Source organism: Rhinichthys klamathensis, unplaced genomic scaffold (assembly GCF_029890125.1).
Source record: "Rhinichthys klamathensis goyatoka isolate OS25496 unplaced genomic scaffold, OSU_Roscu_1.1 h1tg000145l_1, whole genome shotgun sequence".
Lineage (NCBI taxonomy): Eukaryota > Metazoa > Chordata > Actinopteri > Cypriniformes > Leuciscidae > Rhinichthys > Rhinichthys klamathensis.
The window spans coordinates 283,218-307,180 of NW_026606680.1; the positions used below are offsets into that span (position 1 = coordinate 283,218).

The 23,963-nt window shown below is 39.3% G+C and overlaps 2 protein-coding genes across 2 annotated transcripts in view; one reads left to right on the forward strand and one right to left on the reverse strand.

Annotated features, from left to right (window-relative positions):
• The window catches only part of dhx15 (DEAH (Asp-Glu-Ala-His) box helicase 15), a 62,744-nt gene extending 43,618 nt beyond the window's left edge, over nt 1-19,126 (reverse strand). Inside the window, exons 1-2 of the mRNA XM_056257826.1 lie at nt 18,956-19,126; nt 5,201-5,537 (exon numbers count right to left, since the gene is read on the reverse strand). Of these exons, the coding sequence (XP_056113801.1) occupies nt 5,201-5,537; nt 18,956-19,023 (405 nt within the window). The 5' untranslated portion in view covers nt 19,024-19,126. The remainder of the gene's footprint in view (nt 1-5,200; nt 5,538-18,955) is intronic.
• Nucleotides 19,127-22,359: 3,233 nt separating this feature from the next.
• LOC130090446 (extracellular superoxide dismutase [Cu-Zn]-like) lies at nt 22,360-23,101 on the forward strand. Its single transcript, XM_056257819.1, has one exon. It carries the CDS (start codon nt 22,380-22,382, stop codon nt 23,034-23,036), a length of 657 nt encoding a protein of 218 aa, XP_056113794.1. The 5' UTR covers nt 22,360-22,379; the 3' UTR covers nt 23,037-23,101.
• The last annotated feature ends 862 nt before the right edge of the window (nt 23,102-23,963 follow it).

Consider the following 23,963-nt stretch of genomic DNA (forward strand, 5'->3'; position numbering starts at 1 on the left):
TATTTATTTTCAAACTTGTGCACTCACTTTTTTGCTTTTAAATTTACTAAATTTATATAGGCCCTAATAAGCAAGTACTTCATGTTTTTTTAATACGAAAAAGTTATTAAACCTGTAAGGAGGACAACATTTTTTTTTAACTTAATTCAATGCTGTAATAATACCATATACTATGATAAAAGCTTTATAATTATTGTGACATCTAATATATATAATTTTGCCTGTAAACGTCCCTTGTATCCCTTTATTAAGGTAAAACACATTATTTGATCAATTTTAAATTGCGCCCCTAAAGTTTTGTCAAGCTCTGCGATGGTCGGTACACGTTGAGTTTTCAAAGGAAAGTTATAATTGACCCAAACGCAGAGCACTTGTAGTGGAGCAATATAATTAAAATCAGAGAACTTGTGATTTGATAACTGCACTAAGCCAAATAACATTCTCATCACCTTGCATTTTTAAAATTCATTAAAAAAAATGGCCATCCAGTTGGTACGTAGCACTGCTTTATACAGTATACTGTGTAAAAATTAGGGATGCACCGAAATGAAAATTCTTGGCCGAAACCGAAAAAGAGGAAACCAAGGCCGAAAACCGAAACACCGAAAGAAATTATGCCGATTATTAGTACCGTATTTTCCGCACTATAAGGCGCACTTAAAAGCCTTTAATTTTCTCAAAAAACGTCAGTGCGCCTTATAATGCGGAGCGCGTTATATATGGATGGTAGGGGTGGAACGGTACACAGAAGTCACGGTTCGGTTCATACCTCGGTTCAGACGTCACGGTTCGGTACGATTTCGGTACAATGGAGTGAATAGCAAAACAAAAATATAGAAGGCTTTTTATATAAATGTCTTAAGACTTGTATTTTTTAAATAAGTTTTATTAATAAAGGCATATAACCAGTTTATTTGTAGTGCACTGACAGTAGTTTTATATAATTAGTTTATTAATTAAATTATTAAAAAGACGAAAAAAAGACCTTGAGATATGTTTGGTAATTGTACCTTAATGAATTTAAAATTAATTTGCTATTTCAGATCAATATATTTGTTTCCTTCATTTTAATTAACCCTAACTTTATTCTCATCTGAATTATAAATAATTGATTTCCGTATAAAATAATACTACCACTAAAAACTTTTGTCAACAGTTGTAGGTTACAGTTTGATAAGAGTTTAGAGTGTGACAAAAGCACAATGTTGTGTTTTATTGCGAGTGTACACAAATATAAGTAAACAATTTACAGTTTTAATGATGTCCTGTATGAAAAAAATGACGGAGTATGTTTTTATGTTTCCACTGTTTGATCGCCCGTGCCTCTCTCACACACACACAGTTCGATCGCGCGATTCGCGCCCGCGCCTCTCTCTCTCTCTCGCACGCGCGCGCGCACACACACACACACAGTTCGATCGCACGATTCGCGCCCGCGCATCTCTCTCTCGCACGCGCGCGCGCGCGCACACACACACACACACACACTGTTAATCGCGCCTCTCTCTCTCTCTCTCTCTCGCACGCACACACACACACACACGCACACACACTCCAGCATTGCAATCTTGATCGCAGCCTGTTCATTGCTGCGTTCACAGTCACACCAAAAGCGAATAGAGCGAAATTTATCGCTATTTAAGAGGGGTTTTTTTTATTTGTACCGTGTATTCTCCGTGCAAATTCGTGCACCGAACCGTGACGCCCGTACCGTTTCGGTTCAATACGAATACATGTACCGTTCCACCCCTAATGGATGGTGAACACACGTTCACCAAGACGGGGAGACAGCGCCGGGCGACTTACGCCACTATCTGCCAATGGATCGTGGATGCCTGGGCTGATATATCAGTCTCCTGTGATCCGAGCTTTCACGAAGGCAGGAATAATCTCTTTATTCAGCCAGCTCACATACCCGTATTTACTTCCTGTTTTCGGCCGAAGTCCACAGTAGTCGATTGTCGAGTTCGCGCGCGTGCGCGATCAAACCTCCTCCGTGTGTTCAACATCTGATTCGGATGAACTATCCGAACTATCCATTTGAGCTGATATTCTCAGAACACCACACAGCACCGTTATCGGCTGACAGCTGACAGTCTGAGTCTCCACTGTTGCTTAGTTACCAATGATCGCGCGCGCGCACTCGACAATCGCCTACTGTGGACTTCGACCGAAAACAGGAAGAAAATACGGGTATGTGAGCTGGCTGAATAAACATCATTTTTATTCATATCTTTCACATTTACTGGAGTCAGATTCACCGTGTTCACTCACATGGCTGTGCACTTGTAATGACACATTAAGGTTGTTAAGAGGCTAAAAGCAGGTTTAAAACTTTTCCCGTTTAAGTCAACAGGGTGCAAATTTTAAAAAGAGGATAACACGGTGTAGGCAACACCGGTTTTTGCCGTTGTTATCTGTACTGACAGCACTCCAAATTTACAAAAAATGAGCTCAATGTTAAAATTGACCGGAGTTTTCCTTTAACGTTTGAACAACGTTACCATGGGAGTGAACGGAGTTGTCAGAACGCATAATAAAGTTTGACTTTATCTGACTTTTTTGTTGACATTTGTTGACATCTAGTGGATGCATAACGCAAACCCAGTCAAACGTTTGACTGCAGTATCTTATGCGCCTTATAATCCGGTGCGCCCTATATATGAAAAATGTTCTAAAATAGGTCATTCATTGAAGGTGCGCCTTATAATCCGGTGCGCCATTTAGTGCGGAAAATACGGTACCATTGCATTTATGGCTACGACTGTGTACAAACTTTACTAAAATCAAGGCATTGCAATTGCATAAATTAATATAAAATTTTCGAAGAATAAATCAATTACAAATTATGCAAAATATTTATTTAGCACAATGCACAATATAAAATAAAATTCAAACTAAAATGTTTAACTTGACCCCACTCATGTGTACATTAATAATCTACTGGCCTCCAGAAGGGTTTTAAAATTAAATGTTCTCTCATAAAAACAAAGCCGAGCACGAACTTCTCATCACACCAGCACCCAGTTTGCACGTCTAAATTAGTTGCTTACAATTTAAAACATTAGCATACAATAGCATAAAAAGCCTTTTTAGGGCCTGCTCACACATCGCGTCTTTTGCGCACTCAAGTTCGTTATTTCAAATGTAGGCGCGCGGTATGCGCGCTCATAATGGAAGCGACGCGGTCACGGTGCGACGCGCAGGTTTTTTTCCAAGCGCGTCCGCTCCGCATCGAGATAAAAACATCTCAACTTTTCAGAATGCCGCAAGCGCACCATAAGCGCACAGTAGGTCACGTGACAAGAACCAACCGGAGCGCAACCACCCTAGCGCTTTGGAAAAAGGAGAATGCGGCGCGCCCAGCGTTTTCTACGCGTTTTTAGGCGCTATATGTGAATCCGGCTTTAATGAACAAAGGTCCATGTTTAATACAAATGTACACGAAACTTAAAGGGGTCGCACTTTTACAAGTTGATTGTACTGAAATGTGTGTTGGCAGTGCCTGTACAGAACCATCATATAATGATAAAAATCCATCCAGTGTTTTTGTTTTAATCTCCTTATATGTTTTCCCCTGCCTCAAATCAAGCCGTTCGACCGTGTGACGTTACACGGTCGGACGCCCCTCCCGCGATTGTTGATTGGCAGCAGCGATTCAACACAGACCCGCCCTCGCTCGTCCTGTCAATCATAGTCTGCGCGGACAGGCGCGGTCATTGTTGATATGCTGGAGCACTGTCTATGAGCAGAATGGCGTCTAAGCGATTGTGGTGTTCTGTTCTTGGGTGCAATAACACAGCAGTCATTTTAATGTTCCTAAATCCGAACCACTGAAGACGCAGTGGCTGAGTTCTGTTTTCGAAGGGAATATTCCCCACGAGCAACGTCAATGCTTTCGTGTTTGCGCGAATCATTTCTCAGTGGACTGCTTTATAAAGGAGGGTCAGTAAAAGCTGGTTTTGCTAAGAAGCTGCACCTGAATAAAGGATCGGAACCTATTCGTGTTCCTGCTGAACCTCCAGAAGAACTAAAGTGTAACGTTTTATTAATCTTTATATTAATATTTATATTAATCTTTGCAAATTGCTAGCTGCACGCTTCACAATGAATGCGTCTAAGGTTTACACTCAGGGTACATTACGGCATGTTTTCTATGTACAACGTTCTCAATATAATTCATAATCCCACGTTTATAATGAACAACGCATTATGGTTATTGTGTTATTGTGTTACAAACGGTGTATGCGCAGAACAGAGAGGCGGGGTGAGCAAAGCTCATTATCATTTAAAGTCATATACACTGAAACGGCGTGCTGAAAACAGAGCTGTTTTTGACCAGGTAAAATAAGTGTTTTCTTACAATACTAATGAGAATTTTTAATTAAAGTATATTACAAACTTTTAATTTAGACCCTAAAGAATCATATTAGCTTGTACAAAAATGGCATTATATGACCCCTTTAATGAAATATGTTTAGTGAAATTAAAAAATATTTAAGAGAGCGTTAATTTAGTTGTATACATACATGTTCCCATATACATATTTTTTTTGTAATGTCACAAGTAATAATCTCAGGGTTTACTGGGTTTTACATGATTATTTTTGTATTGGTGGTGGTATACTAAAAAATAAACATTGTCACGTGTTTATCTTTCTTCTTCTCACCGATTCCTGATGGTTAGAGGACAGTTACTTGAGTCGTCCCCTGTCGTTTCAAAGAATAGTATAACGGCGAGCGTGTCAAGACCAGCGCCTTGACCTTTTGGAGAGGTGCGCACGCTGTCTGTGGAGACTCGCGCTGCGGAGGCAGGCGAAAGTATAAACAAGGCTTCCGTCTCCTCGCGGATTCAAATATACTGAAATACGTCCACACCGCAGACATGTTGCTTCAGACAAGCATGTGCAGGTCGCGGTTTCTGTTTGCGTCATCACAACATTTCGGCCGTATTGTTTCGGTGATAAAAGTCTTTCGGTGGCCGAATATTCGGTGCATCCCTAGTAAAAATACACAGATTATTACTCATATGTGGTGCTTGGCAAGTGTTAATTTTGGACACTGGGTGAGATGCTAGCTTATGCAATTGAATATAAAAGAATATATCATAGAATATAAAATGTGGAAATACTTATGCCTTACGGCTTTTCACAAGCTAGTCAAATTTCTGTATTTATAAGTAAAACGTTGAGCTGTCTGACCTGTGTGGTCTTTCCAGAGCCTGTCTCTCCAACGAGCACAAAGCTCTGATGACGGTTGAGGATGTCATTAAATCGTTCTTTGTACTCCCAAACGGGCAACTGCAGCCTTTTCTTGAGGATCTCGTAGTAACGCGGTGTGTGAGGCAGGTTGGTAAAGGGGTTGATCTGCTGATTCATGGCTGTCTGCTTCAGAGGAAGTATCCCAACGGCAGGTACGCAGAGGGGCACGCTTGATCCCTTGCTGTCCCTCTCTCGGTCCCGATCACGGTCTCGGTCTCTGTCGCGGTCACGATCGCGATCCTTCGACCGATCGTCCCGATCTCTGTCCCGGTCCTTACTTGATGGGAAGACAAGCAATAGTAACACGTAAGCAGGGATTTAGATTTAATGCCCTGGTTTTAGTTTTCTGGCAAACCAAAAGTTAAAAGTGCAGTAGGTGATCTGGGAAATGCTAACGTTAGCCTGCTAGCATTAAAAGCATAAGATCCCAACCTCCCTGCAAATCACCATCCAAAGCCACACCTCCTGCAAAAACACATGAAGGCACACACACACCTACTCTGCAAAGCGTCACAAGAGACGGCGTTAAACTACCTCATGTCTCAAAAGAACATAACATTACAATAATAATGAACAAACAACTTGGAGAGCCAGTACCTGACTGACACTGACATTGAAAAGCATAATTCCGAGTCTGAGGACGTGAAAAGCTCCGGTTAGAACGCCACAGGTTTTCATCTCTTAATTATGATAGTTATGGCATGAACGCATAAGCTTGTTATTTTGGAGGAACTGTAAATGGTGGCTGATGCTTGTTTGCGGTGCTCCGTGACCGTCGTCTGATGACGTAATGTCTGCGCGAACAGGGTGCGCGAGGGTATGTAAAACAAACGTTGACATGCAGGTAGGACCTCTTATTTCATTCGGACCAAATATAATGATTGGATTTACATGTTATGGTCCTACGCCTTCCACAGAAGGTATATTTATAAAAAATAAATTTAGATCGTTTAACAGCGATTGCTATTAGGGATGGGCACGGGTACTCGAGTACTCGTACGTGACAGTGACGATTGATCATGAAAACAATGATCGCCCAAAAAAAAAAATTCTCTCTTTCTCTGATTGGTTATTGTGGCATTTGGGGCGGTTCCTGCGGTCTGATTTGTTAGCGTTAGACAGCACGCCTTCCAGACCGGCGAAATAAAGTGAAACTGGATTTGAAAGCACGAACTGTGATGCCTGGAATCACTTTGATCATGAAATACAGTTAAGTGCAAGATGTGCAGCGCCAATCTATGCATAACATAATAATGAGAACACGATAGTAATAGGATGTTGTAAATTCTCTGTGCTTTCGTTTTTCAACGCGCTGTCCACAACATCAGACTAGCACGGTCAAGTTCATGTGCGCATTCGCCTCTTTTTGGTGCAGATGTAAGTTGTAAGATTACTTTTATGTTGTCTATATCTAATTAATCTCAAATAAGAAGCGTTTAGTTGAGTTTAATTACCAGCTAGAAAAACGTGGCAGTTTACCTCACACACACACACACTGAAGCACGAGTGACGCTCGCGTTGTTTTCAGTCTCTGCTGCGTCACGATATGATGACATGATTCATGATTCTATTCATCTCCAGAGCCACTCTGAGAGTCACTTCATGATAGGCTTGCTACGGTAGTCGGTGTTACCGGTGTTCAGGCGCAACACCGGTTTCATCACTTGTCCACCGCGACACCGATAAAAAAAAATATATATATATATAGGCATATATTTATATATTTAACGCAATTACGCAGTATCCGTTTTTTTGTGTCACCCGCTGACTACCGTTGTATGATCACACTCTTATTAATGTGAATGATATTAAGCGCGACAAGACTAAAGAGACCGCGCTGTCCTGCCTACACACACACGCGCGCCCGACCCACAGAAAAGACGCGCGTCAGTATCGAGTTCTCTCTCGGGCTTGAACAAACCATAACACACACAAATTATGCCAAAATGTCAGTTTTGTCGAGTGTCCTCATAAGAGCAGTCTTAAATGATTTAAATAAAGTCTTAAATTAACGTAGAGATTTGTGAGAAAATGGGACGCGTGTCGATCGCGTCTCTGTCAGCAGCTGGTCTTAAAGTGTCATTAAAGTTAATCAAAGAACAAAGATAAGAGAGTAAATGACTCACTCAGACCAGGAGCCAGGAGGATTATTACACCGGCAGCCTAATAATCATGAATGCACTCCGCTATCTTTAACACATCTCCAGCGAACGGCTTCTTCACGCAAAAGGAAAACTCTTCATGAAGCGCAGTGAAATTCAGCGACCTATGGCGTTTCCTGATGGATCGAGGTTGTTCGTTAACTTAATTTTATACGTGCAACTCACGTAGCCTATAAGGACACTGACAACGTGCTGACAGACAGGACCGAGCAGGTAATATCTAATATGAAACAAAGTCTCAACTTTCAAATTTGGTCAGTCAAAGAAAATTGAACAATAGGCCTACCGGTTTGTGGCTCTAATGTGTCGTGAGAGATTGCCTCAGTTAAAGACAAGTTCAAATCCACCGACGCTAATGTAGGCTATATTAGGGCTGGGCGATATGGAGCAAAAAATATATCTCGATATATTTTGCTATATCTCGATATTCGATATATATCTCGATATCTTTACAGGAAAATGGATGTGAATACAACTCAAAATATAGGCCTACAATCAATAGAAAATTAATTTTCCATAACAGAATGTAACCAAATGAGAAAAATTAAACACAGGGCCTGAATTTCGTCATCATTATTAATCACGTGATTCATATACAGAAACTGAATAAAGTAATCAAATGGAAAATAACACTGAGTAGTATTTTAGTCCTGAATAAATTAAATACATAGGTTATTAATCCTGATTCCTTTAACTTAAAGCTATCTTTTGTTGTATTGACAACAAAATGAATGACACACATATGGCTGCCGTCACTTTAAGAGGTAGTGCACGGATCCTGTGTTCATTATACTGGCATGCGTTTTATGCTTATTAAAGACAAAACCGACTATGTTTAGAGTATACTCACGACGACCGAAATTGACAATTTAGCGTGTTAAAGCAATATAATCCGCGAAAAATAACTTTTGTTACTGGCCAGCTGTTCTTAAGGCGGATTTTCTATGAATGTGCGCATAGAAAATAATCTCTCAGAGAGCGCGCGAGCACTGATTAGTTTAAAATCGCTTGAATGTTTAAACTGGTAAGACAGACTTAAAAAGACGTGCAAATGGTAAACTTCAGTCACGATGCACTGCTGGCCCGATTGTGCGAGTGAATATCCATCATGTCCCGACTCCTAAACGCGAGTGTGTATTATCGCCGCAGCTCTTGATGCCTGCCTTGCACAACACATTATGAGAGACGAGAAAGAAGCGGCACCGCTGAACACTCACGCTGTTTGTGAAATTGCGTCTGGCAGATAGTTGTTAAAAGAATGATTTGATTTTATAATCTGTGTGGATTACGATTGCGGGAATTTCCCGCATTATAAATGGGAGACCTGCGGGAATGATTAGAATTATGCGCAATACCCGCGCCGAAATTCGAGCCCTGCAATAGTTTAAAACAAGACGTTTGTAGTAGCCTTCTGATTACTGGAGTCCATTAATCGAACTTCCATGCCTCTTATATAGTAATTATATATTGTAGTATGTAGGCTACCAATTTACTAATGCAATTAATGCTCACACTCGGTTTCTCTCGTGCTCTGTCGCTCGCGCACAGACACACTCGGAGTTCTGTAGCCTCCGGGCTGGTTGCGGATGAGACAATTGTTGAATGAGACAACACGCGAGGTGAGGGGGAACAAAAGCAAGGAGGCGGGGGCGAGCACAGCACAGAGAAGGCAAACAAGCAAAGTGGCGAAATCAGGATTAAATATAAACAATATATCGATATATACGATATGTCAAAATCCATATCGTGTTTAAAAAATATCTCGATATATTTTAAATATCGAGATATCGCCCACCCCTAGGCTATATAAGTGAAAGTGAAGTGCACACTGCTGCACCAGCTTTTTATAAGCGATGTAAAAAAAAATCGTTTTCAAATGAGCGGCAATTCAGCGCACAATAACAAAACAGTGTTGCTCCGCACGACCACCATTATGCATGCCCGTGCAAACGCGCGCATTTTACATGTGCCTTTAAATTAGCGATTTAAAAGCCCCCGCTGGTGATACCGGTATTACCGGTGTTGTAACACGTCGATTAACCGGTGTGAAAAAAATCCTCACCGTCACAACCCTACTTCATGAGCATTTTACCGTTTCATTTGAGAAAAACTATCGTCATATCATACTCGCACAGAAACTCAAAGGTCTTCACGGCAACCCGTCAAAATAAAAGTTCGGTTTAACTTAAAGAAATTGACAAATAATTATATTAGGCTACTGTACAATATATTTAACTACGTCTCCATTAATTAAAAATACTACTACTAATAATAATAATGTGTGCATAGTAGGGGTGTAACGGTACACAAAAATCACGGTTCGGTACGTACCTCGGTTTTAAAGTCACGGTTCGGTACGTTTTCGATACAGCAAAAAGTAAGAAATGCCAGAGAAATTTCCTATTTGTTAAAATAAAAAATATTTTTTAAATAAGTGAGTTTTCCTACATCTTGAAACTTTCAGGTTTATAAATGGGGGTCATCTTTGAAGGATGAACAAATAATGTTTTGGTCATCACATTAAAAATAACATTTAAATATATGAAGATTTTAGATGCAAAAGCCATTTGAAATTTTCTTCTAGAATGATCATTTTTATCAAGCTTGTATATTTAAGTTCAGTAATTTCACTTAAATGGCAATGAAGATTGCCTATTAATTGTTATTTGAGTGAAATTACTGAACTTAAATGTACAAGCTTCATAAAAATGATCATTCTAGAAGAAAATTTCAAATGGCACTTACAGAGGCTTTTGCATCTAAACTCTTCATATAGGCTATTTATTTATATAATATTTGAGTTTTGAAGTGCTGGAAAAAGATGTGTGAAGTAGGGCTACTTGAAAGCATTTCACTATTCCAGCCAAACTGGTTACAGTTAGTGTTACTATATTAAATCCATGGTGAATGTTGCTGGTCTGTGGACGTAAAGTATTACTAGTTAATTCACGGCACAATATTTCTCCTGGTGTCCACGTCAGCGCTGTTTGATCTAATAGAGATCTACGGTTAATAACGGAGAAATTTGAATGCTTCTCACTAGATCTCGCAGCGATGTTATTACTTCAGTGGCGAACTCAAATGTTTTCTTTACTGGATCTCTTAGCGCTGTGTTGTAACAGTGTCGCTTGATCGAGATCGGCTCCCGCTGCACAAATGTTGCTGCTCCGAACTGATAAACGATCCGTGAAGCACAATAGCGCAGTTTCGTTCCGCTTTCATGACGCTTGCCATTTGATGTTGCGCAACGTTCCGGTGATCGCGCCAGCGCGAATTTTGTCGGCAGGAAAAATGGTCCAAGGAATCGTTCGGTTTGTATGCGCACCGAACCGGAAGCCTCGAACCGAAACGGTTCAATACGAATACATGTACCGTTACACCCCTAGTGCATAGGTTGCTTATTTTTCACTTTTTCATTTCTCAATATCATCAATATTTTCGTTTAAACAGCATGTAGCCTTCAATGCTTTCATAAATTTACCGTCATAAATAATAAAGTAATTGAATTGAATTTAATATTTCTTTTCAAATAGTTAAATAAATTGGAAAAATAGTTCAAACAGATTTTGCGGTGGTACCGAAATTGGTACCGAGAACCGTAAAATTTTAATGGTATCGGTACCGACTACTGGAATTTTGGTACCGTGACATCCCTACAGCTGGTTATAAAATAGATCCGTCATCACAGCAACAGTTACTCACAATCACTTCGTCATTTACTCTCTCAAGTTTCTTTCTTCTGTTGAAATTATAAAAGTTATTTGGAAGAATGTGGCTAACCAAACAGTTGCTGTACTCCAGTGACTTCCATAGTATATTTAAGCACAAGAAAGAAATGAATCCAGGTTTGAAACAACATTAGATAGACAGAATTTTTATTTCTGGGTGCAGTATCTCTTTAAAGACAAGCGGCAGAATATTATTACTGTCTCTTTAAGAACTGCACGCGAGTAACGCGACGCGTCTAATATACACGCATTTGACAAGCAGATTTTCTCTGTTTGCTTTCACTTTAGACATAACCAAATTTATGTAAACCTTGTGTGTATTTGACAGTATCAGCGCAATAAGACTCGAAAGATTAGTCCAGTATGCAGGCGCTGTGACAGGCTTTTAGTTCCTGTGAGCGTCGGGTGTACGCGCTCAGAAAAGCGGATGTTAGAACAGCGCATCAGCACGTGAATGACATGTTTACCTAGCAAGACTTTGACGCACATGCAAATAGGGCTGCAACGATTAGTCGACGTTGTCGACAACGTCGACAATAAAAATTTGTCGACAAATATCTTTGTTGTCGAGTAGTCGTTTGATCTCACGTGACCTAATGTAAGGGCCTGCAATCCCGCGATTTGACCGCTACGGCGCTGTAGCGCTAGAGTGTAGTGCAGCCCTTACAAATGCTATTGCGGTAGAAGAGAAAACAGCGCGAATTATGACAGTGCAAACGAATCCGAACTAGCAAGGTTTAGGTTTGGGAAAGTTTCACAAAACTTCAAATCAAGAATGCTGTCGTGTGCAATTTTCACGGGAGCACAACATGCATGTTGGAGTGCAAGAGGAAACATCCCGGCAAAAGAGGAGCCGGTGAGAAGTGAGTGTTCTCCAGCTGGAGCTTAGCCTACTAACCAGCGGTAAATCTCTCTTTATTAGAGAATGCAATACTACTAATAATAGTAATAATATTATCAATAGTAATATAATTACAGTAATGTGATGACTTATTTTGTATAGAATAAAGCTTGATCGAGCTTAGGAGTCAGGGCTGTTTTTATTATTGTAACACTATTAGTATATTAGGTATTATTATAGTCTTATCACTTGCCTGTATTTTGTTCAATAATCATGAAGACTTACAAAACGAGATGTTATATCCTTCCTATGACATAGGAAGAATATCATGGCAGTTACTTTATCATACTATAAATTAAAAGGTGAATGAGAACGTCTCTGTCAGCTCAATTGTCATGTAAAAAAAGATTGTAATTTTATAATTATAATAATTGTTTGCAGATTCATATTTTACCATTCTTTGTGTCCTGAAGTAAATGTCCCTTTTTCTGTTTCAGTTCTAAGAAAAGCAGTGGGCCTATTAAACAATGCTTAGAGAGCATTTGTGTGTGATTTGAGTTGGACCAAAATCTGAAAACTTAAAGAGAATGACCTGTTTAGTTGGCTCAAAGTTCATTAAAACAACTATTTCAAAAGCTGAAATGATTTTCTTTTTTTATATTATAGTTAGAATATGTATAACTCAATGTTTTAACTACTTGGAAAAGCTGAATAATCGTTCCAAACTTACTGATTAGTCTGCGAAATAATCGACGATTAGTCGATTAATCGTTCTAATAATCGTTAGATTAATCGATTATCAAAATAATCGTTTGTTGCAGCCCTACATGCAAACAATGAACTTTTGTGAATTGCAGTGTCCCGTGAGTGTAACTCTACCTCTGCGTTTACATGTGATGTGATGTGAATGTACGTCGCGTTGTACAGTATGTTGAGATGAAGGCGCCAGAATTGAACTGATAGAATGCACGATACTATGATTTTTCTTCAAAAGCAGATCGTGGAGACATTTTAATCGTCCACGATCAAAAACCGTGAGACGCACACCCCTAGTTGGAAGTTTAAGTTGCTGGCGCTCATGCTTCGTTCACGGTCGTCACGTGCGCATAGGAAACACGCCACCCTATCGGCAAGACTCATCGGCAGAAATATTCATATCGGCCGATGCCGATGATGGTCATTTTAAGCTTTTATCGGCCGATACCGATGTTGTCCCGATATCATCGTGCATCCCTAATTTTTTTTATATACCGCAATACCAGTGTATGTCGCTTTAACAACGTTCGGAACACAGCGCGACTGTTGCACTGACGGATTGGTTAAACTATAATTGATAGCTTAGCTTTCAAATTATATTAGAGTGTTTCCCATACATTGGTTCACAATATCATCCACACTGCCGCCCCAAATAGATTTTCCAAAAGGCTTCGACATCTATTCGCTGAATCGATTTTCCAAAAGGCTTCGACATCGTTGAATAAACATGAGCACTGCACGTTTCAAAGTCAAAACGCAGTTTTTTACATGAATGTATCTTTGAAGGGAACTGTCTGTCTTTAGAAATGTTTCTCTGTTATTTTTATTTAATCTTTCCTGATAAAGCAGCGTTTATGAGCGCTGCTGCTGCTTTGTGTTCAGCCGCTACAGGGGAAAACCGCGATTTCTGCCGCTCCTGAAGCGCCTCCTGCTGGCACCTCTTTGTAAACAGCATCATTTTGTTGAAACCTGTATTAATACTAGTGTGGAATTTTTCTACAATATTCACTCATGACAGTATAGCCTTATAGGGCATGCTAAGTCAATCTACTGCGATATTTTTTCTCTCAATCAGTAGAAAATGTGGTTAACACCCAGTCATGCATGAAAAACAATACCGAAAAATACCGTGATTTAATTTTTTGGTCATACCGCCCAGCACTACTCTTGAATAGTGTTGTCAAAAATATCGATATTGCGATAAAAATCGATACTGAAATATCTGAACGGTACCAATACTAATTTCCCGAAGTATCGATACTAGCCCTTTCACTTCTCTCAAAAGGCGCGTTGACAAACACCACACGTGACGCACTCGTCTCCCATTCGCTCTGGTTAAATAGCAAAAGTGAAGTGAATGGAAAGACAGCGAGGGCGGCGCCCCCGCGACCGGCTTTGGTTGATTGATAAAGAACACCGCGAGCGGTCATGTCGGAGAATAGCGCGGACACGCGTAAAAAACACACCGCGAGCGGGCATGTCGGAGTCGGAGAATAGCGCGGACACGAGCTACACACCGCGAGCGGGCATGTCGGAGAATAGCGCGGACACGAGCTACACACCGCGAGCGGGCATTTCGGAGAATAGCGCGGACACGAGCTACACACCGCGAGCGGGCATGTCGGAGAATAGCGCGGACACGAGCTACACACCGCGAGCGGGCATGTCGGAGAATAGCGCGGACACGAGCTACACACCGCGAGCGGGCATGTCGGAGAATAGCGCAGAGACGAGCAGCACACCGCGAGCGGGCATGTCCGGAGAATAGCGCGGACACGAGCTACACACCGCGAGCGGGCATGTCCGGAGAATAGCGCGGACACGAGCTGCACACCGCGAGCGGGCATGTCCGGAGAATAGCCGCGGACACGCGAGCGGGCCAATAGTATCCCAACAGATTGTTTGACTATCAATAATCCCTCACATCACTCATTTTTTTATATTATTGTATAGGTGAAAACAGACTTAAGTAACAGGCTCCAGGGGTAGGCTACTATTTAGCGTTATAGATATACACTCACCGGCCACTTTATTAGGTACACCTGTCCAACTGCTCGTTAACACTTAATTTCTAAGCAGCCAATCACATGGCGGCAACTCAGTGCATTTAGGCATGTAGACATGGTCAAGACAATCTCCTGCAGTTCAAACCGAGCATCAGTATGGGGAAGAAAGTTGATTTGAGTGACTTTGAACGTGGCATGATTGTTGGTGCCAGAAGGGCTGGTCTGAGTATTTCAGAAACTGCTAATCTACTGGGATTTTCACGCACAACCATCTCTAGGGTTTACAGAGAATGGTCCGAAAAAGAAAAAACATCCAGTGAGCGGCAGTTCTGTGGGCGGAAATGCCTTGTTGATGCCAGAGGTCAGAGGAGAATGGCCAGACTGGTTCGAGCTGATAGAAGGGCAACAGTGACTGAAATAACCACTCGTTACAACCGAGGTATGCAGCAAAGCATTTGTGAAGCCACAACACGCACAACCTTGAGGCGGATGGGCTACAACAGCAGAAGACTCCACCGGGTACCACTCATCTCCACTACAAATAGGAAAAAGAGGCTACAATTTGCAAGAGCTCACCAAAATTGAACAGTTGAAGACTGGAAAAATGTTGCCTGGTCTGATGAGTCTCGATTTCTGTTGAGACATTCAGATGTTAGAGTCAGAATTTGGCGTAAACAGAATGAGAACATGGAACCATCATGCCTTGTTACCACTGTGCAGGCTGGTGGTGGTGGTGTAATGGTGTGGGGGATGTTTTCCTGGCACACTTTAGGCCCCTTAGTGCCAATTGGGCATCGTTTAAATGCCACGGCCTACCTGAGCATTGTTTCTGACCATGTCCATCCCTTTATGGCCACCATGTACCCATCCTCTGATGGCTACTTCCACCATGTCACAAAGCTCTAATCATTTCAAATTGGTTTCTTGAACATGACAATGAGTTCACTGTACTAAAATGGCCTCCACAGTCACCAGATCTCAACCCAATAGAGCATCTTTGGGATGTGGTGGAACGGGAGATTCGCATCATGGATGTGCAGCCGACAAATCTGCGGCAACTGTGTGATGCCATCATGTCAATATGGACCAAACTCCCTGAGGAATGCTTCCAGCACCTTGTTGAATCTATGCCACGAAGAATTGAGGCAGTTCTGAAGGCAAAAGGGGGTCCAACCCGTTACTAGCATGGGGTACCTAATAAAGTGGCCGGTGAGTGTATGCTCAGCATCAGGGGTGTTTGTTGTTTGGACAGACCTGCCCCCACTGCTAAAAAAAATCCTCAAGGAAACACTGTAACTCTTCTCATTTGAACTTTTCTGAAACATTAACCAAGATGGCCTAGTAGGCCTATTGTTGTTGATAAGAGTCTGTGTTGTCTCGTTTTAATTCTTAAAGTTAACATAATCTGATTGAGGAATCTTAGACAAGTAAATATTGTAACTGTGGTCAAATGTAAATTAACTGGTGCCTATTTAACTTTATTCAAAAATTATTATTTAATTCTGCAATTTTCCTTCATTAGCGATTATCATCAATTTGATTACAGATATTAATTAAACTAAACAGCTAGACAATGGCATCTCTGAATTCAATAATGACATGCCTTTAACTGAAAATTGAATGTTTAATCTTATTATTATACATTACTGACTCTCTATCCTCCAATTTGATACTGTTAAGTGCTTTTTTGTTACAGTATATTTTAATCTTTGATAACAGTTGGTAATAAAAATACATCATGTTAGCTCTGGTCCAATTAAAAAATGTAAACAAATAGAACTCAGGACATTTTTGTTCATGTAAAATATACCTCATTGTCATGTTCTAGACTTGTTATATTTAGCTTTAAATTAAAAAAAATACCCCCTTAATATTGTGGCAGTTTTTTCTCCGTGGTATCGAATATCGATATTTTTCAAGGTATCGTATCGAAGTTAGAAATTCTAGTATCGTGACAACACTACTCTTGAATGAATAACATCAATAATCATTAATCTATCAATTTATAAAGTGAAAACTATGTAGTGTTAATTTACAGTTGATTCCTTTAGATTGTTTTTGTAGTTCATATTACTCATCTGAACAGTAATGTTACAGACTTTTCTGTAATTAAAGAACTGTTCATTTAAATTATATTTGTTTTATTATTATATTTATTTGAGCATTTGTTTGTATTTTGTTCTTATTGTATCGTACATAAAACACAAAAAATGCCTGCACACTGATCATTTACAAATATATGTTTTATATTAGTTGAGTTTAAACACGGATGTTTCTTTTGCAATAGATGTGTATTTTACATAGCATAATTAACATTGTTATATATTCTGAACTTTAATTGGTTTCTATTTCATTTTATTTTTAAATAACAAAAAGAATCGATAATGGTATATAAACATCCCTATTAATGTGTTTAATGACGACAAGAAAAACATTGCGAATGATAATCAAATTAGAAATGAAGAAATTTATTTTGCAATCAGGTGTAAAATCATCATTAACTCTGTTCACTTCACTCATCGGTTCAACAAGTTGACGACCTAACCGATTTACTATTCCGACAGATTCGGACAACACTACTCAAGTATTACTACGAGCAATCATTTAAAATAAAGAAAAAAAATGTTAAAAAAAATGAATAATAAGATATTTGAAAACCAAAAAATGCCGCTAAAAACTACAAATGGTCCAAAGTGAAACAGTAGGCCGCGCTTTTGACCGTGGGCAACCAATAATCCGGTTTATTAACATAAAACCCTAGAATTTACACTATCACACGGTCACACTCCCACTATTTATTTCCAATTTACTTTTTCTAGCTAGTTTCTTTGCGGAGAGTTTCAGAGCCCAGTGAACTAACTTAAGCCGCGTTTCCACCGCAATTGCCCGGAACAATTTGTCCCAGGAACTTTTTTCCCAGGAACTTTTTTTGCCCCAGACCGGTAGCTTTCTGCGTTTACATCGCGGTCTAAAGTACCGGGTAAACTGCGCGCGACTGCTCATTGCTTGCTTGTGACGGACAGTAGACTGTAAAAGACAGTAATCAGTTTTGAGCGCCACATTTATAATAAATATGGAAGAGATTCACACTGTGCTGCAGTTGTTTGAGATGTATTGGTTTACTAACCAGGTAATTAACAAAACGGCAGAAAAGAGACGAGCACTGATACTAAAGCGTGTTCAGAAAGCTCGTAATGCTAACGTTAGATCTAAAATTAGACAGCGTATGTTATCAGCTATTGCGGACATTGACCGTGAGAAGGCTGGGACGAACGCACAGAAAATTTCTCTTCCGCAAATACGCTTAATAAAGCCTGAATCTCGTCGTCGGTCCGGCTGCCTTTTTTATTTTTATTAAATTCCATATTTGCAGACAGACAACTCTTACTGCATGGAACTTCATTACTGCATGAAGCCACGAACTGCAATAGATTCTAAAAATTCCGGTTAAAATAAAATGCTGCGCGGAGTTATCCAATCATAATGCGGCGTGAACACAACCAATCAGCATGTTCAGCGCACAAGCCCCACCCGCGAAAGTTCCTGAACTTTGAAAAAGTACTACCTCGCGAGCAGGGACTTTCGGAGGGGGAAATATCTACCCGGAACTTCATTTAGACCCTGGTTCCTGCGGTGTAAACACACCGAGTACCAGGCCAAAGTTCCTAGTTCCTGGGTAAAGTTCCTGCGGTGGAAACGCGGCTTTACATTCCGACACCGGCAAAAGTCAGGATTACACAACATATAACACTAGTCTAGTGTTCGTTTAGCGGCCTTCTTCAAAACACATCTTTGTGTAACGTTATATCTCCACACAGGGTTCATGTCTGCTTCTTTACACACCGAGCCAGAACTAGAAAGTAACGAATCAAGAAAGCAGGTGAAACGTAAATAGTGTGTGTTGTACGTCAACCTGCTGTTGTGCACGCGCGAGCAGACCCATGCAGTATTGTGAGCGCACGTGCTATCGGCACTAGTCACAAAGACTCGCGCGCAACTGAGCAAACAACCCGCATTCCTGAGTGTTACAATAACCTATGTGGATATCAGCTGTGCGTTTTATGTATTTTATTTATTAGCAACGATGTCAGAATCCTTGCTATTATAAAGCCACACCAGCACAAGTGTGAGCATGCTAGTGCAACCTAGCAGCTCTTTCCCTCCTCAGCGGACAGATAAAACCCTCCTCAAGCTCAACATACCCGTCAGAAGATCTCTTCTTGCTCGACGAATAATCATCGCCTAAATCCAACCGATGCCGTTTTGACATCTCGCAATATAAAGATTAATAAGGTAAAAGAGGAAAGAGTTTGTCGGTTACTCCAACGCAGCCGCTGCTCTCTCTCACACACACACACATACGGCTAAAAGACAAGATGGCGACCGGAAGTACTTACCTCATCATTATTATTTCAAGTGCACTAAGGATAAACACACCACCCGCCTCTGTTTATGCCTTTTATTCATTGCAGTTCTCCGTGTATTTTGGCCAAATATTAAAAGAGAAGTATGCTAAATAATGTACGTTGTGGATGATCGTCATGAAGGACCCGGAGGATATTATATCTAGGGCCAAATAAAACGACCGCCCCCTCTCAGTGCTGCAGTTCCTGCTTTCACCGCACGGGGCTCTACCCTATGGGCTGATTGGGCTCTACAGAGTTTGTGTCCTTGGATTTTCTAAACTCACCATAGCTATCTGTAGGACTTTACATACAAATTACATAATTTACATGAAAACACAGCCAATTATTTTATTTTCATACAATATAGGCCTACATGAAACTACATGTGTTTTATTTATTTAGGTGTCGCTATAAAATATTTTTAGCAAACGTGAAAGAAAACTTCAGTTACTTTTGTGAAAAAGAAGTAGCCTACACTTAGGAGCGGACTGAATGTATTGTTTCTTTTTTTTAAAAGTATACTTGCAGATAATATTACATTAATTAAATAAAAGGCTACTTAAGTGAGCAGTTAGACTACTGTCATGACTGTTTCTTTTAAAAAGTGCACTTTGTAATGTCATTAGAAGTTTTACTTTACATTTTAAGCAGGCTAGGCTACATTATAAATCATTGTCTTTTGTCATGCTTTAAATAATTACATTTATTTTGATGTGTTGACTTTATGTTATTTGATATTAAATTTAAAGTTAATATATTTTAAATGTACATTGCAACTTCATATACACATATTTAAATACATGACATACAATGTTTCATAGAAATTACATTATATTTTACAAGTACATTTTATTTATTTATTTATTTTTCTCCATTCTGTCACTGTGACAGAGTTTGGATTCATTGCCACTTTCGCCTCCGGCCTGACACTTTATATTCAACAATATTATTGATCTGACTGTACTGATGCTGTTGTGTGAGAATTGAACTGAGCTGAACGATTATGTTTGAATAAATAATGACAAAATTGTCATTTTTGTTGTAAGAATCCCATCACATCGAAAATTTCCTTTATAAAAAAGAAGTGTGCTTACTGAACGTGCACTAGTCAAGTCACCTTTATTTATATAGCGCTTTATACAGTACAGATTTGTTTAATTAATGATCTTTACAAAGGAACTGAATCAACACTGATCTGACTTCAGTGAACAACTGTCAAAATGCATAATTTTCCTGTCATCACTGTAAAGCTGCTTGAAAAATAAAGCGCTATATAAATAAAGGTGACTTGACTAGTGCACATTCAGTATACAAAAGCACACGTCTTTTTTTATAAAGGAAATTTTCGATGTGATGGGATTCTTACAACAAAAGTTAATTTTCTATCCAATATTCGTATATCCCCAAAAACTGTATTGAGAAAATCTTAAATGGAGTCTCTGAATTTAAGGAGCTCTCGTATCTCCTTTACAGACTATGATAATTTACTGTAATGAATCAGCTAGTGCAGAAGACAATCATTGCCACAGACACAGGTAATTACACAGCCATGGCACGGCTAACAAGCTACATAATAGCAACTGGATCATTGGTCGTGGCTGGGAATTGATGGTGATGGGAAAAACAAAGTTAGCGTTAACAAGACTTTGCACTGCTCTCTCTATAAATCTGAAAATACAGGGCATTTTTACTTCCGCTTTCAAAGACAATTAAATAACAGTCCAATTGCATGTGTAATATAGGCTTGTCAAGCTTGGGACAGAGTCTGTAGAAATGGTTTCTTGAAAAAGAACAACTGTCAGATATGCACTTATGTGAGATGAATATCTGCTATAAGAAGTGGTGTCAAGCATGAACTTCACGTGGAATTGAACACTAACTGAGAATTAATGAGTTACAGTTGATTTACCAAATGAAGTGCAAGACAAAGAGCTGAATAAACTGAGTGCTATATATATATACACACAGGCAAACAAAGGGAGCTAAATGAAACGCAGGTGAACTTAATTAGTGACTAACAGATCATGGTTAACTTGTAGCTCCACATGAGTTCCTAAAAGAGCAGCCAAAAGTATAAAGGAGCATTCTCTACTCCAGTTCAGTCTGCACACGGATAAAGTGTGGTAGTATTTTTGTCACTGTAATATTCATTCTCCACACGGATTAAGGACAACTTTTCAGTTATACGGTAATGTACCTTTGCTGTTTTTGGCATGTGTTTTTTCTCTCCATGGTTGCAAATATTGACTTGTTTTAAAACTAAAGTTTAATCAAAAATATAAATACTTTGTATTTTATTTGACCTGCCCTTGTGAAAAATATGTACACTTTAGTATGCTGTACATATTGCAAGAGTACATATTACGGAAATAGTTATTTAAAAATAATATATTTGCGTACAAGAATGTAATGTTTTTTATACTTAATTGCTTATGCATTGTCATGACTATTCTTTTTTTTAAATGCAGTTTGCTGAAACAGTCCTTCGTTTGACTGAAGTACATTTTTATGTGTAATTTCATAATTACTTATATTGTCCTCAAAATCTGGTTTAAGTTTACTGCTGAATGTAACGTTACTGATATTCTGAGCATTTATGGCAAATAAAATATACCTTTAATATAATTTCTACTTAAACTTGCATGTATTTAAACATATATGAAACATTTGTAATGATGTTGCCGTTTAGAAGATTTAAAATATAACTTTATTTTAATTATTGAATAACATATGACAGATCAAATTATAATGTACTATGTTAGTCAACACATCTAAATAAGTGTACTTGAAAGCACAACAAAAAGATTAAAATGTTCTTTAAAGATATTTCTAGTTTTACATTGCAACGTGCACTTTTTAAAAGAGCTCGACGTGTGTGTTAAGAAATATGCTTATGAAAGTGTACTGTATGTACATACCGGTAAGTGGCTTTTTATTTCATCAATGTTATGTTCTCTGCAAGTAGACCTATTTTTTTTTTTTATACTTTCAAGATTTTATACAATTAAGCACACTATCTTTTCACAAGGGTACATGGCAATTAAAAATAAATACAATTTATTTTATATGGTTTTCCCTTGCAAACTAATCCGGTTGTGCTATTTTACCTAATGCAACTTCCGTTCTCAAAGCTATTGATATTCTATCAAATACTACATTCTTAAACCAAATGACATGATTTCACTGAATCCACTCTTCATTGTAGGCTTTAAAGAGCAACATGGAGAAAATCATCCTAATATTCCCTCTGATATTGCTGGTGCTGCATATACAAGGAGGAGAGTTCTCTAAACGTCCAGTTTGTTTGATTGCCGAAGCTCCACAGCCGGAAGTCGTGGAGTTCAACAACACAATCTATGCCACTTGTGAAGTAACTCCCAGCCCTAATTTGCCACCTTGCCAGCCAAAGATCTTTGGGCAAATCCTCTTCAAGCAGCTCTTCCCCAATGGAGATTTAGAAGTGAAAATCAACCTCCGTGGTTTGCCTGCCATCGATCATCAACAGCGTGCCATGCACATCCATCGGTATGGAGACCTCAGTCAAGGCAGCATCACTGTTGGTCCTCATTACAATCCAAACGGCGTTGACCACCCTCATCATCCTGGAGACCTGGGCAACTTTGCTTCCGAGCAAGGAGTAATAAGGCAGTTCCTGAAGCTCCCAGACGCCAAGCTCTTTGGGCCTTATTCCATTCTGGGACGTGCGGTGGTGGTTCATGAGAAGGAGGATGATCTGGGAATGGGTTCAGATGAGGAGAGTAAACGCAGTGGGAATGCTGGACAGAGAATTGCTTGCGGTGTGATTGGTATTACTACTCCAAGTCTGTGGCAGAAGACTGAACTGCTCCCCAAGAAAAAATGTGGAGGAGGGAACTGAGAGTCCAAGATGAGCGAGTCGGATTTGGTGGAAGAGCAGATTCAAATAGGATAATTATGATTTTCCTTGTGTATTCTTTGTGTCATACATTAAAGTAATATCTAATAACGTGAACATTCCCATGTTTTTGTCTCTAGTCTTTTCAGAGACTTTGGCCATAGTAGCAGATGGCTCCACTCTTAAAAATAAATGTGGGGTGAATGCAGGTAAAGTGGGCCGTTTTAGTTTGATTGTACTGTGCTCAATGGGTTTACACTTTCAGAGCATGACAATGGTCTTTAATTAAAGATACACTATTTCTTTAAATGATAAAATGGTTTTGGTTTATGCAATATGACACTGGTGTGTGTGGCCACATCTCAAGGGACGACACCCTTATGGTTAAAGGTAGACATAAGATTTTATTTTTAAAATTCTAAGGTTACTCGCTAAATGCAAACAAATGGGTATATTATTCTGACAGTTCATTTTGTTTACTACAGTTAACGGAATCAAATGCAAAGAGTAAAGTGTTTTAGTGGGTTTTGTTTTTTGGTAAGGTGTTTAAATATTGCTGTCCACTTTGGCTGAATGTATTAGATAAAGTGGGCCAGTAGGATTCAGGTAAAGTTGGTGACCTTTAACCTTCAGTTATTATTCTCAAATTATACTCAAAGGAAAGAAAGAGTAGAAAAGACATGGAATTAAGTTCAATCTGAAGAAAGGATGATAGGAGCAAAAAGATGCAGAATATAACGCTTTAAAATATGGACACAATTGAAGTTCATTGACCGTGTTTAGAGAAAACCGACAGAAAATTTAAATAATTGGTTACCATTTTAAATGTTCCTTTTATTGAATTAGTTAGCCAATTTGTTGTTGCATGTGTTGTAGTTCCATTTTTAATGTTGTGTAGTTCCTTTTCATCCAATTTCGGATATCTGATAT